This window comes from Pygocentrus nattereri, chromosome 15 (assembly GCF_015220715.1).
Source record: "Pygocentrus nattereri isolate fPygNat1 chromosome 15, fPygNat1.pri, whole genome shotgun sequence".
Lineage (NCBI taxonomy): Eukaryota > Metazoa > Chordata > Actinopteri > Characiformes > Serrasalmidae > Pygocentrus > Pygocentrus nattereri.
The window spans coordinates 28,675,896-28,687,938 of NC_051225.1; the positions used below are offsets into that span (position 1 = coordinate 28,675,896).

General features: G+C 39.5%; 1 protein-coding gene across 2 annotated transcripts; it reads right to left on the minus strand.

Moving 5' to 3' along the window:
• Positions 1–432: 432 nt before the first annotated feature.
• Positions 433–10,756, minus strand: si:dkey-93h22.8 (uncharacterized protein LOC449943 homolog). 2 transcript variants are annotated; one of them, XM_017684921.2, is made up of 12 exons: positions 10,643–10,756; positions 9,156–9,281; positions 8,580–8,729; positions 7,795–7,869; positions 6,168–7,569; positions 5,992–6,042; positions 4,159–4,783; positions 3,442–3,672; positions 3,248–3,311; positions 3,020–3,141; positions 1,121–1,272; positions 433–915 (listed from the first exon to the last, which is right to left on the minus strand). In XM_017684921.2, the coding sequence occupies exons 1-12, from the start codon at positions 10,727–10,729 to the stop codon at positions 815–817; spliced, it is 3,186 nt and encodes a 1,061-aa protein (XP_017540410.2). In that variant the 5' UTR covers positions 10,730–10,756; the 3' UTR covers positions 433–814. The 2 variants fall into 2 exon arrangements, with proteins under 2 accessions (XP_017540410.2, XP_017540409.2); XM_017684920.2 differs by having other exon boundaries at positions 6,159–7,569.
• Positions 10,757–12,043: the final 1,287 nt, after the last annotated feature.

The window sequence follows — 12,043 nt, forward strand, 5'->3', positions numbered from 1 at the left end:
TAAATGTTTATTACTATGCTGACTGATGCCTGAGACACTGCATACAGACAGCTGCAAAACCTCACAAGATCTTTTTACTGGTCACTTCAGATGACAAATAAAATGTCTTTATCTGTGTTGTAGACATTACAACTCCTGGTTTCTTTCACCACCACAGCAAAGAACTCAGTCAGCAAGTTTCACTACAATAAACCTTTTCACATCAAAACGGTCTCAGTGACTGTTTACATCTCAATGATTGAATTTGGCAGAAATTTCTTTTTTAAATGAGTGGAATTCCCTTTTAAGCAATTTCACATCACAGAACCTCCACAACTCACCCTGCTGTCTATACAGCTGTTCTTTCCCTGAACTCACTATGGGGAAAAATATACCAGAAAAAATGGATTTTGTAATGTGTCTAAGCAGACCCAATGAGCACTCCTCTTAAAATAATGTTTAAGAGTTCAAGCATGAACATTTTTAATTCAAGTCAAAAAAACACTCTCATTCCAAATGTTTTGCAAATTATTACATACAAATATTTGCCAAATACAGACAATACTTCAATTATGATAGCAATTTTTATTATCTTTAAAGCTTTTCTGTTTTTATACACTTCAAACTGTTTTTCCATCTCTATTAAAGGCTCACTATAACAGAAGGTTTGTTAACTTGAAGGTCAAAATTGAAAGCTACATAAAAGTAAAATTTAGTGCCAAGAAGTGCAAGCTCTTTGAGAGATCTGAGGTAGTGCTGGTCTCTTTCCATCACACTCCATAATTATTTCTTCTCCTTCTCTACATCCCTTCATCCTCCAGAGGGACGCACAGGGCTACCTCTTTACCCCTCGCTGGGCCTGTTTCAGCAGCGTGTCAAAGTCAAGTGAATCATAAGTCTTCTTCACGGAGCTTGAGTCAATATCACGATTTGCATCTGTAGGACAAGAGCGCCAATCAGTCAGAATTCCAGTATGAGGATCAGCGTGTGCAAAACTGCCATTCAGTGATAAACCCAGAACAAAAAACCATGAGCCAAAATAAAAAGATCAAACTGATACTGTGTAATAATCGTATTACTTGGCCATATTTTTTAACAGTAAAAAAGTGGGCAAAATCTATTTTCGAAATTGTATACAAACCTAAATCTGCATAATTTGACTGGCAGAATTGTCTTCTCCCACCAAAGCAGATGTCAAAGGGGAGCTCATCTGGCTGTCTTAGCTTTGTCCCGCTCTCTATGGCAGCGAAAGCATCGTCTGTGTTGTAATATGTAACAAATCCATAGTTGTCCCTGAAAAAAGCAATTGAAAGAGGAACATGTTTAGGCAGCAACAAACACAGAGCACGTTTCTATGCACTTAATAATCCATTAACTCCAGAAAATCTGATTTTGTCAGAATTGCAGAATTTGCCAGAGTTTGCATGCACTTGAGATCACTCAGATCATGGGAAAACATGGTCTACATGAGATAGGCAATAATCAGCGGTTGTGTTACAGAAACTTTTTATCTGTCTTTACTTAAGAGTGTAAGATAAGATTTTTCACAAACAAGTCAAAGCATAGTTTTCAATGTAGACAGATGCAACATTATGCTGGTTATAATGAACTATGCTGCCTGTCACAACATATAACAATAGAAACAGGTTAAAACGGAAGTTAAGACACTGGTGGGGTTGTCTTGGATTAAGGACAGTATTTAGGAAATTCTGTCTAGTTTGTATGTTTCTGTAATACTGTTTTCTTATCTGGAATTAATGCATAAGATCATGAACTTGCGAACTGTTGATAAAGCAGATAAGATGTCAGACAAGTTTCTGTAATACAGCCTCTGATTACTGCTTTACAACTGGCCAATATAATCACAGAATAAGAAGTGATAAATGTACAACTCGAATGTCATGCAGAGGCTGTTTTTTGGAAACCAAGTTACTTTAGCAGAAAATATGAATATACATTATCCATTATATTTTTCATTTTGTCAAGCGTGTAACTGGTTTCAGTGCTGCTTCAAGTGTTTTTTTTTTTTCTTTGAGATCGCACTGTGTTAAACTCTGCTTGCTATTCTTTTGCAGACTGAGAAATTAAAGAAATCAGAGTAAGGGTATACATGCAACAAAAAACCCAATTACTGAGCCAAATTCCAGCTCTCTTGGATCAAACAGCCTTAATCTGATCTAAGAAATCAGAGTATGCTGTGGACATAACCATCTCAATAAATTAGATAACTACAGAAATACTTTCATGATTGGATTATTAAATGCATGTAAACACACTCATTGTCATTAAGAAAGTACAATGACATGTGGATGCGTCATGTAAAAGATTAATTTTTACTTAAACAGTGCAAACACATGCACCACTGGCACAAACATTAAAGCCCCAAGAGATCTAAATCAATTTTTTTTTTTTAATTAGATTAGTCCTCATCTTACAGACACATAGCATACATGAACTATGAATAAACTCTCCAATGACCACTAATCTTGAGTAAAACTTGCGTAAGCAGCACCCACACATCAACCCGCTGATGTGGATTACGTTCTACCATGGTCTCTCTGGAGACTGGATAAAATCTGCAGGCTGACGAGCGAGCTAAGAACCAAGCAAAAGCTAACCCGGCACACATTACTGAGCCATCAAGCCAGCTCTTCCATCTGTTAGTTCATTCGTCCCTGGATATGCACATTCCACAGTAAAGTGAATATAAGCCTTACCCTCCCCTTAAGACATTGACATGTAAAAACTCAATAATGTTTTTAAGCGAGCACTATGGCAATAGTCAAAAACATGACCAGCACATGTAGAGCTTGTGTCAGTCATTTCTCTTTGCTCATTCTGTCCTGTTAAGTTCTGCTGCAAGAGTAGCAGGCTGGGAGTTTTGGACTGAAGAATGTCAAGTATGCTCCTTAGAGTTAAGGCCACAGCCATGGTAATAATAATAATAAAAATAAATAAAAAACCCTGAAAATATGTAGCACTGTATCGGAAACTGATTACGTTTCTATGCCTCAAAGGGATGATAATGTGTAAACCTTACCCATGGCTTCTGAAGTGGACAGTGCAGTCCTCAATTTTTCCAAAAAGAGCAAAACGATCCCTGAGCTCATCCTCAGTCATAGTACCACGTATTCTTCCCACATACACGACCCTACGTTCCTCCTGAAGTGACATTATTATAATGGAGAAAGAGAGAAAACATTACACATTATAGCACTCACATGTGACACTTTTTAAAGGGCAGTAGGGAAAATCTGTCAGTACTCACAATGGCTTTCTGCTTGCGAATCCTATGGGCCTCTTCCCATCTGCCTTGACACTGTTCTCTCTGCCTGCAAGTTCACAATAACACAGTCATTAAAAAGTAATCGTCCCAAAAGCAGACCATCAGAATCATAATTACATAAAGAAAAAAAAACATTATCTGGGTTTAAGGCTGGCTGGAGTTTTGTGTGCACCGACCTCTTCCACCTGCTCCACTTATTCCTCCAGTCTCGCTGAGGTGAGAGGGAGCGGGATCTGGACCGGGAATAGGAGCGGGAACAGGATCGGGAACGAGAACGGGAGCGACTATAGGATCTGGATGATCGAGTGTAGCGGCGCTGCCTCTTGCGGATTGGAGAAGGGGACAAAGAAGAAGAACTGGATCGAGAGGAGGAGCTTGTGCTGCTCTTGGAATGCCTTGATCTTCGCCTGAACACAGAAACAGAAGTGTTGGACCTACATTACTCAAAAAGCCATGCCCACCTTTAGTCACAAATTCATAAATCTTGACTGCTCCTTGACTGTTTACATGTATCTCTTATTTTATGGTTCGACAAAATTAATAGCATTTATCTTATCTGCTTATATATATCCTTAAAATTTTTATTGTTCTAGCTAAATGAGTGGACAAAAAAAGCCACAATAACTTTCAATAATTCAGTAACATTACTTTCATCATGTGAACACATTATCACAAATATCCAGTAAGAACAACGGCTGCATCTTTCTCATACACGCCATCTTAACACTATCACTGTAAACTATTCTGACTTGTCACGTAGCATGTAAATTCTCCACGCTCAAATCCAGCAGAATCTAAACTCAAATACAGGTCTGAAATTCATATTGAAGGTGAAAGTGTGGCTCACTAAACTACAGAAACATTTGGAGATTCAGAAAATTTAACAAATGTACCTCTTTCTGGGTGGTGAAGGAGACAATGAAGAGGAAGCTGAGGAAGAACAGGAGGAGGAACGGGAAGATGACACTGAACTTGAGTCAGAATGATAACTACCATAGTAGTGCCTTCTCCTTGTCCTGCCCCTAGCTGGAAGCCTTGCAGAACGCAAGGAGTGGTGAAAAGACTGTCGTGAATCTGCTTCACCTTCTTCAACTGCACTTGGATTGCCTTCCTCTAACCTGCAGGGGGAGCTCTCTGGAGACAGGAGAACTGAGCCAGGGATAAGCTCTTCCTCACAAAAAGTCCTGTGGTCCAGTGATGTATGGCTTGTGTGACTCCTTTGCTCTTTAAGAGATTTTTTGTGTGCATCTAAGGCTGAAAATGACCTCACGTTGCAGTCTTTTATCTCCTGAGTTCCGCAGTAGTCATGGTCCCTAAATGCTAGAAACAAGCTAGGAGCAGGCACAGAGGTAGATTGTTGGGGCTTTGAGTGAACCCTGCTAGGGGGCAACGGCCGAGGCTCAATGATTTGGATGGCTTTGCTGGGAGATGGTTTGATAGCCTCGTGTTGCTTTGCCCTGTGACTAGGTGCTTGAGGCTTCCAAATTTGATGGGGAGGTGTGGCGGGAGGGGTGAGTCCTGGGAAGAAGAAATGAGAAATTCTGTCAATCAAGATTTACAATCAAAATGTTAAGCCAAATCCTATGTAAGCATCCAATACAAATCTACAAAACATTAACTCCCTCAGTTTGCACTTGTATAGAGTTAGTAGTACATTAGTCAGACTTCTGTAAAGTTCTATTCAGCAGCAATGCATTTAACATTAAGTCCTCAAAAACTGCGTCAATGCAATTAAACATTTTACAAATACTGACATTTACAGTTTGTACACTGTTCCTATGTATTGTGGGCCGTTTTAAACATAAATCTGGAAGTTCCTGAAGACCAGTTTGAGAACCACTGTTCTACAGTGCTTTGTGGTTTCTAACGGTTTAGCTGCCTGCTTTGTCTGGAAAATTACACTGGAAATATTGCATGAATTAATGTTTTTTTTTGGTCGGCCAGGGGTGCCCAAAATTTTTCAAAAGCAGTCATATGAAGAAATACAAAGAATTCAATAAAGTAATTTTCACTCAGCAAGTTTACAATACTGCTTTCACATTAAAGTGAAAGGGAAAAAAATGGCCACATATTGGTGGTTCATCTACTTTGCACCTTGCATTCTAAAGCTGGCTTATGCTTAAGCCTGCTGTTATCGTGACTTGCTTATTCATTTCATTCTACTTTGATGGACCCCAATTTAAAAAGTTCTAAATTAAAATTTAACTCATTTAACTACACTTTCCTCTCAAAAATAAAAAAATCCTAATTCTTATCACTGAAATGAAGATGTACTGAAGCAGGTGTTGTCCTCATAATAGACCCCTGTGGTGACTCCTCATTTTCTTCTTGGGATTGTAAAACCCAGCCTGTGTAATCACTGCAATGGCAAGTTCTATTTTTTGTTGCGTGAAAACGCAAAGCAATTTACCACAAAGTTATGAGCCCTGGATGCCCAGAGCCATTAAGTCATTAAAGAGGCCCTGCACGCCAGATAACTATCACAACTATCTTTACAGTTGAATGAGGGTTTAATGACTGCTTTTATAGCACTAGGAGAGAAACCTGTCTCTGGTGTGGATTAAGTCAGAAATAATTGCATTCTGCTTGAAGTACTGCTGCTCTAAAGGGAGGCACATGTTCAAGTTATGATACCACAGATGTGCCATATACAAAAGGCAAGGCAATTCTTCTTGATCATGCTGGCATGACAACAAGCTACACAGGGATAATAAAGAAAATCCTACCTTGTGTCTCAAATTGCTCCAAAAGACTAGTTACATCAGTAGCCTGTATTCCTACATGGGTGCAAAAAACAAGCATTAGGAATGGATTTGATAAACATGTTACTACAATTGCAGCATTCCATGATAATATAATATCAAACATCACTTAATTCACTCGCTCCCATTACCTATTTCACCTTTAGATTCCTGTCTTTGTTCCTCTGCACAGTGATCTCTGACATTTGTGGGTATCTGCACAAGAGGGCGTCGTCTCAGAGATGTCTGTGATAACCTGCCCATAGTGGGTAAAGACTGAGGAGAGGCGTTTGTTTTAGTGGTGCTGATAATTGTTGAGGAGCACTCTGCTTGTGGTACTTCAGCAAGTGGACAACTTCCACAAGAAAGTGTTTCTTGGTTATGAGACCCGGGCTGATTCAGATTTTTTGAAGTTTGGGACGCAGCAGATCGCAGCTGAGGGTTTAAATGTGCGGGCTGACTGTTTGCAGCAGTTTTCTGTTGCGCAACACTTTGCTCTTCAGATGACCATGAGGTCTTAGCAGGTATGGGAACTAGTGTTGGAAGGGGCACAATGACAGGATTTGGTGGATCAACAGCTTGCACAGCTTTCTGCTTTGGAGGTGATTTAACAGGCATGTGAAGATCTCTTCTGGGCTTGGTTGGAGAGCCTGAAGCACAGACCCCGGCATTAGTAAATGAGGTTTTGGAGTTAACCTGAGTTGAGCTATAACCTGGTATACAAGGGATGGGAGGAAGCTCACAGGGCGGTTCAGGTATTGAGGGCCACTTGGTCCTGTAGTCCACCTTTCTCTCTTCCTTTGGAAGCGTCTTCCCCCTAAGGAGACGGTACTCCTGCAGACTGATAGATTTCGGTTTTGCACTATTATGCTGAAAAGGTTCGCTTGTTGACGTTTTAAGCTCTTCTGTGGTTGGGGTATCTGACCAGTGACATTCAGATGCATCATCTTCAACCTGGTATTCATGAACTGATGCCAAATCAGGAGCAAAGCTAACTTTTTTCTTTACTCTTCCAGCACCGCTACTTGTGGCTAACACACTCTTGTGAGGTTTCTCATTACTGACATCATTGTTATTCTGTCCACCACAACTTGAGGAGCACATCTCCTTTGACCTTGCCACTGAGATTTCCTTATTAAGACCTTTTTTGGATTTAGAAACTGCAGCAGGGGTTTGTGGATGGGGAAATTTCTTCTCTGGACTGAACCCAGACACGTTAGCATCATGCGTGCCCTGCAGCTCATCGTCACCCACAACATCCACAAACACGTCCTCCTCCTGCAGCTCGCCGACATCCCTGACACCTTCTTCCTTAACCAGACCCACCCTGAGGCTGTATGGATGCATGTGCCTGACAAGATCCACTAGTGACACAAACACATATCCATCCTGCTGCTCATCCTGATACAGTTCTGGGTCAGATTCAATCCTGAAGGATCTTATGGGGCGTCTTCTGGACTCTGCAGGGTCCTCCTCCTCGCCATCACTTCTCTGCACAGTTGTTGTTTGGATCCTCTGGTTAAGCCTTGGCCTCAACTGCCTGTCTGAAAGCAGAACCTCTGCCTGTTCAAATACAAATGCAGTAAACATAATAATTAGTAATATTTTTATTTTTATTAACTTACTCAGACCTGCCCCATCCTGAACTTCACTTGGGCTTAAAACTGCTTTTGAGTTACACAGCTATCAGTGCAAACTTTGATCTGAAACAGCTCAAACATGAAAACGCCCGTAACCACACAGCCGCAAATATAAACCAGATGAAAGGAAATAAGCGCAAGTTCTTACTTTTGTGTTTGAAACTGATGAGCGCGAGGATCTGGTTATGCGAGGAGCTGCATCTTTGTCAGACGATCTTCTGAACTATAAAGAAAAAAAATTTCAACAAAAAGATAAACACAGACAGAATGGATAAGACAGCAAAAGTACATAAGGATTACATTATATTTTCTACATTTCAGTCTTAAGACCAAATATAATTTATTAGCACAGCTTATTTGGATGAAAGTATGTTAATTCGAGCATGTACATAACTGATATCTTGCACATAAAACAATTTTTTGAACATCAAAAACATGACATTTCATACACCCTCTGATTTTTGCAAACTTTCTGGCACTGGCATGATGACAAATAAATGAAATGGCTGTAACTAGAATATTTTCACAAAAACTAAAAAGGATAATTCCCAAAAATAACTTTTTTTCCAAAACAGACAGCAGCCCAGTGTCCACGTTTGCCATTTGCACTTAAACATTTAGTATGTTTGTTCTGTACTCTCTTATGTCGAGGTGCATCTCCAAAAGCAGCTCAAACTGAGAGACATTTTTTGTGTAAAAGTGGAAAGCAACCTGCACCAAAGAGCTAATTTGCCCATTTTTTTGAGAAGCCAACAACCTTTTAGTGGGTATTCTGCCTAACATTTTTTGTAGTGCAGACAATTTAGTAATAATTAAAAAAAAGCACTGCTTCGCATAGGTCGCTTTTTTTTGTATTTCCAGCCATTTATTCATGTCAAGTTTGTTAAGTACTTGGCTTTTACACGGACCACTTTTGGTCTGTGGATATCTTACCTTGGAGTCGTGACTCCTTTGACCCACAAAAAGGTCAGTGTCAGGCAGTGTGTCAAAGGGTGATAAGGTGTCTTCAATCACACTGTCCAACATCTCTGAAAGTGCAGACAGAAGTGTAGCCTCACTTTCACCATCTATCAGGTTCTTCACCTGAAAAACAGAACGCAAAACCTTAAGCTCAGTTACTGACACTTGGTAATAACAGAATCCATGGTCCTAAAAAAGTAATCCTATTGTCTAGTTTAAAAAAAAAAACAACCTCTAACCGCCCTTTACATGGTGTACAATTTTCATAATGAATGGACCAACAGAAACAGACAAAAATCACTTGGAAGAAACTCTCTTCAGACTGACTGTTATAAATGACACCTGTAAAGTTACAATTTTGAATACAACATTTCGCAGTTCTTAAAAACTAATTTTCGTCATCGATTCATTCATTACAAAAATTTGAAAAAGACATAACTGATTACATATTTCAGCTTCTGTGTACATGGACATCTCTTATGAAACTGCTGGACCTCTAAGAGACGCACAGTAAAGTAACTGTTCTGAACAAAACGCGACTTTTCTCACCTCTCCGGAGGCGGATGTGTCCTCAAAGATGGATAAAATAGAGGGCTCCAGGATGCCATGAAGGTTGCTTGAGGTACTGTCAACATCATGCCCAAATCCAGGGGTATGGCTTCTTTCAAACTCGCCCTGCAAATAAAAGACAAACAAAAGGTAAACACAATCACATAATTAACTTAGTAATTAAGTACATAATGAAAAGAGTGTGATAAAATTTGATAAAAATCCAGCCTAATTTTTTTAAACTTTATTTATTTATTTTATGTGAACTGCTATACCATTATTTTTCAGGACCAAGTCATTATATTGAGAAACACTTGTAATTTTGAGAAGCTCTCATTATTTTTATATACTACCTCATTATTTTTGAGAAACATTTTTGTTATTGTTATTTTAAGAGCTGATCGTAATTTTGAGAAGCTGATTCACTATTCTGAGATATGATTTCATTATTCTGAGATGTTCTCATTATTTCAGAAAATCGCACTATTTTAGGAAGCTTTCTCCTTTTGAGCTAAAAATTAGCAAATATAATGTATATTTAAGCATTAACAAGAAGATTCCTGCAAATAAGGAAATAGCTTTGGAAAATAATGAGAAAGCATTTCAAGAGAGGAATAAAGTATCTCAAAACAACAAAGTATTTCAAAATAAAGTTTCTGAGAGACAGGAAAGATGAGATAGCATCTCGAAATAACGACTTGGTATGGCACAGACATTCACTTAAGAATGGGAAAAAAAATAAAACTGTTGGATTTTTACAGGAATGGGCTTCTATACTTTCCTCTAGTGACCACAAGTCTGAATTTGAACCCCTAATGCCAAGCCCCCCTCCAGCAGCCCTTCAACAGGTTGTAAACAGAAACAAAGTCGTATTGTTCACTCATGGGGGAACAGCAGCCCAAGTCTGTGGTTCAGCCTCGCCTGAAGCATCGGTAAAACCTCATTAGACCACCACTATACTGTCCAAGATGAAAGCATGTGCTCGAATCATGACTAAATCTCCCAGCACACGCTGACTGGGGCCGACCGGCGAGCTGAAATCAACTTAACAGACAGTGTAAATGGGCTGAAATGTCTACTCCGCCTTATGACTAATTCCCATAAGGCTGGAGGAGGATGACTAAGTCCGAAGCTGAAGTCAGCTTCCTATTTGCCAACGTCTTTTTCGAATGTTCCCGTTCCACCTTAAATAGTCAGCTGTAACAGCTACACCATTTAAGGTGGAACGGGGAAATTCGAACAAGAATACCCGTCCGCTAATTTAACTACCGTTACCGTTAATGTACCTCCATCCATGTATGTCTATTTACTGTCGAAACTATCACCATATCTGTCCACAAACCCGCTCCGCTAATACATTCAACATCCACGTGTCCGGCGTGCATGGACACGTTTTCAGCTCGCCACGTCGTGCTAACGACTCCAGGCGGGCGCTAATAACAACAGTATTCGAGCGTACATTAAAGAAGAGAACATATTAGTCCAACCTGAGTGTCTTGCGTCGCATCTGAGGATGTAAATTCAGTGAAACCAGCGTTTAAATTCTTCTGTAAGTCGCCACGCGGCGCGGCCATCTTGAAACTTACCAGAAGAGCGGGAGAGAGAGGGGGGAGGGAGGGGGCGCGGGGTCTGTTCCAATATGCGAAACAACTAGTTAGCGTTCCAACTAGAGCTCTTGGGTAGTGCGCATTAAAGAACATTAAAGGGGTAGTCCACCGATTTTTAAAATATGTTTCTAAATAATTAAGTGATTGAGAGGTGAACATATTTATTCAGAGCGGTTTGTTGTGAAATGATCCGTTCTAGAACAACTTTCCGAATCACAGTTGTTCATAGCGGTGGTGATGGGAACCAAACTTCTGAAGTTACATGCCTGTCACAGCTCCCTCACAGAAAGGTATTACTTTAAATGGTCATTAGTACACTGTCTGGTTTCTGATACATTGTTTCATGATAGTTATGAGATGAAACACATTTGTAATATGTCTGATCGAATATTTTTGAGTTATTTTGCCTTAAAATGGATAGGCAAACAGAAGGAACCAGAACGAACGAGGAGAAAACGTTTCAGAGTCCTCTTACAGCCAAAGGGAAAGGGCAAACCAACTTCCACCATCGACAACTACACGTAGCTGCCGAGCATTCTAGATTTAATAACTGTTGAGTATTGTAAGTGCACTAACAAGGATGCATATTGGAACGCAGCCGGGGTTTGAGCTTTCCCGGGAAACGGTAAAATGCCGAAGAGTAGAACATTCTGTACTCAGTAGGAAGCTGTAGAAGATTTGAGAATTTTTACAAACGATTACACAAATATTACACTAGGATTAATATCTGTGAATTATGTTTACGGTAGATATGTTTATAGCAAGAATCATCGTCTGTGAGAGATTTTAGCTCAAATGTGAAACGTTGGTATCTGAACGGTGTTTGGTGACATCTAGTGGACATTACGCGTTCACGTCATTAGTGTACAATCCAGGGTGAGTGGTGCAAACAACCAACAATTTTAGATCACAACTTATAAACTCTCTGAAATGCAGCGTTTTCAGGGCAAACTTTTAACTAACCCGATAGTCATTTGATGATGAGACAGATCTAAATGGAAGAAATGATCCAAATTTAGATCATATCTAAATCTAGATAACGCTACATTTACTTGCTATAATTGTTCATAATGCTTTTTATGGAAGGCCATAACGTTTCAGCCACTCGAAAAATATATAGCCTTTCAGTAAGTCAAGTTTTTCCATAACTCTGAATTAGTGTCTCGTAATTATGACATAACATCTCAATGTTATGAATTTCTATCTCATAATAATAAAATGAGTATCTTATAATTATGACTTAGCATCTCACTATAATGAAATTTTGTCTCATAATTATGA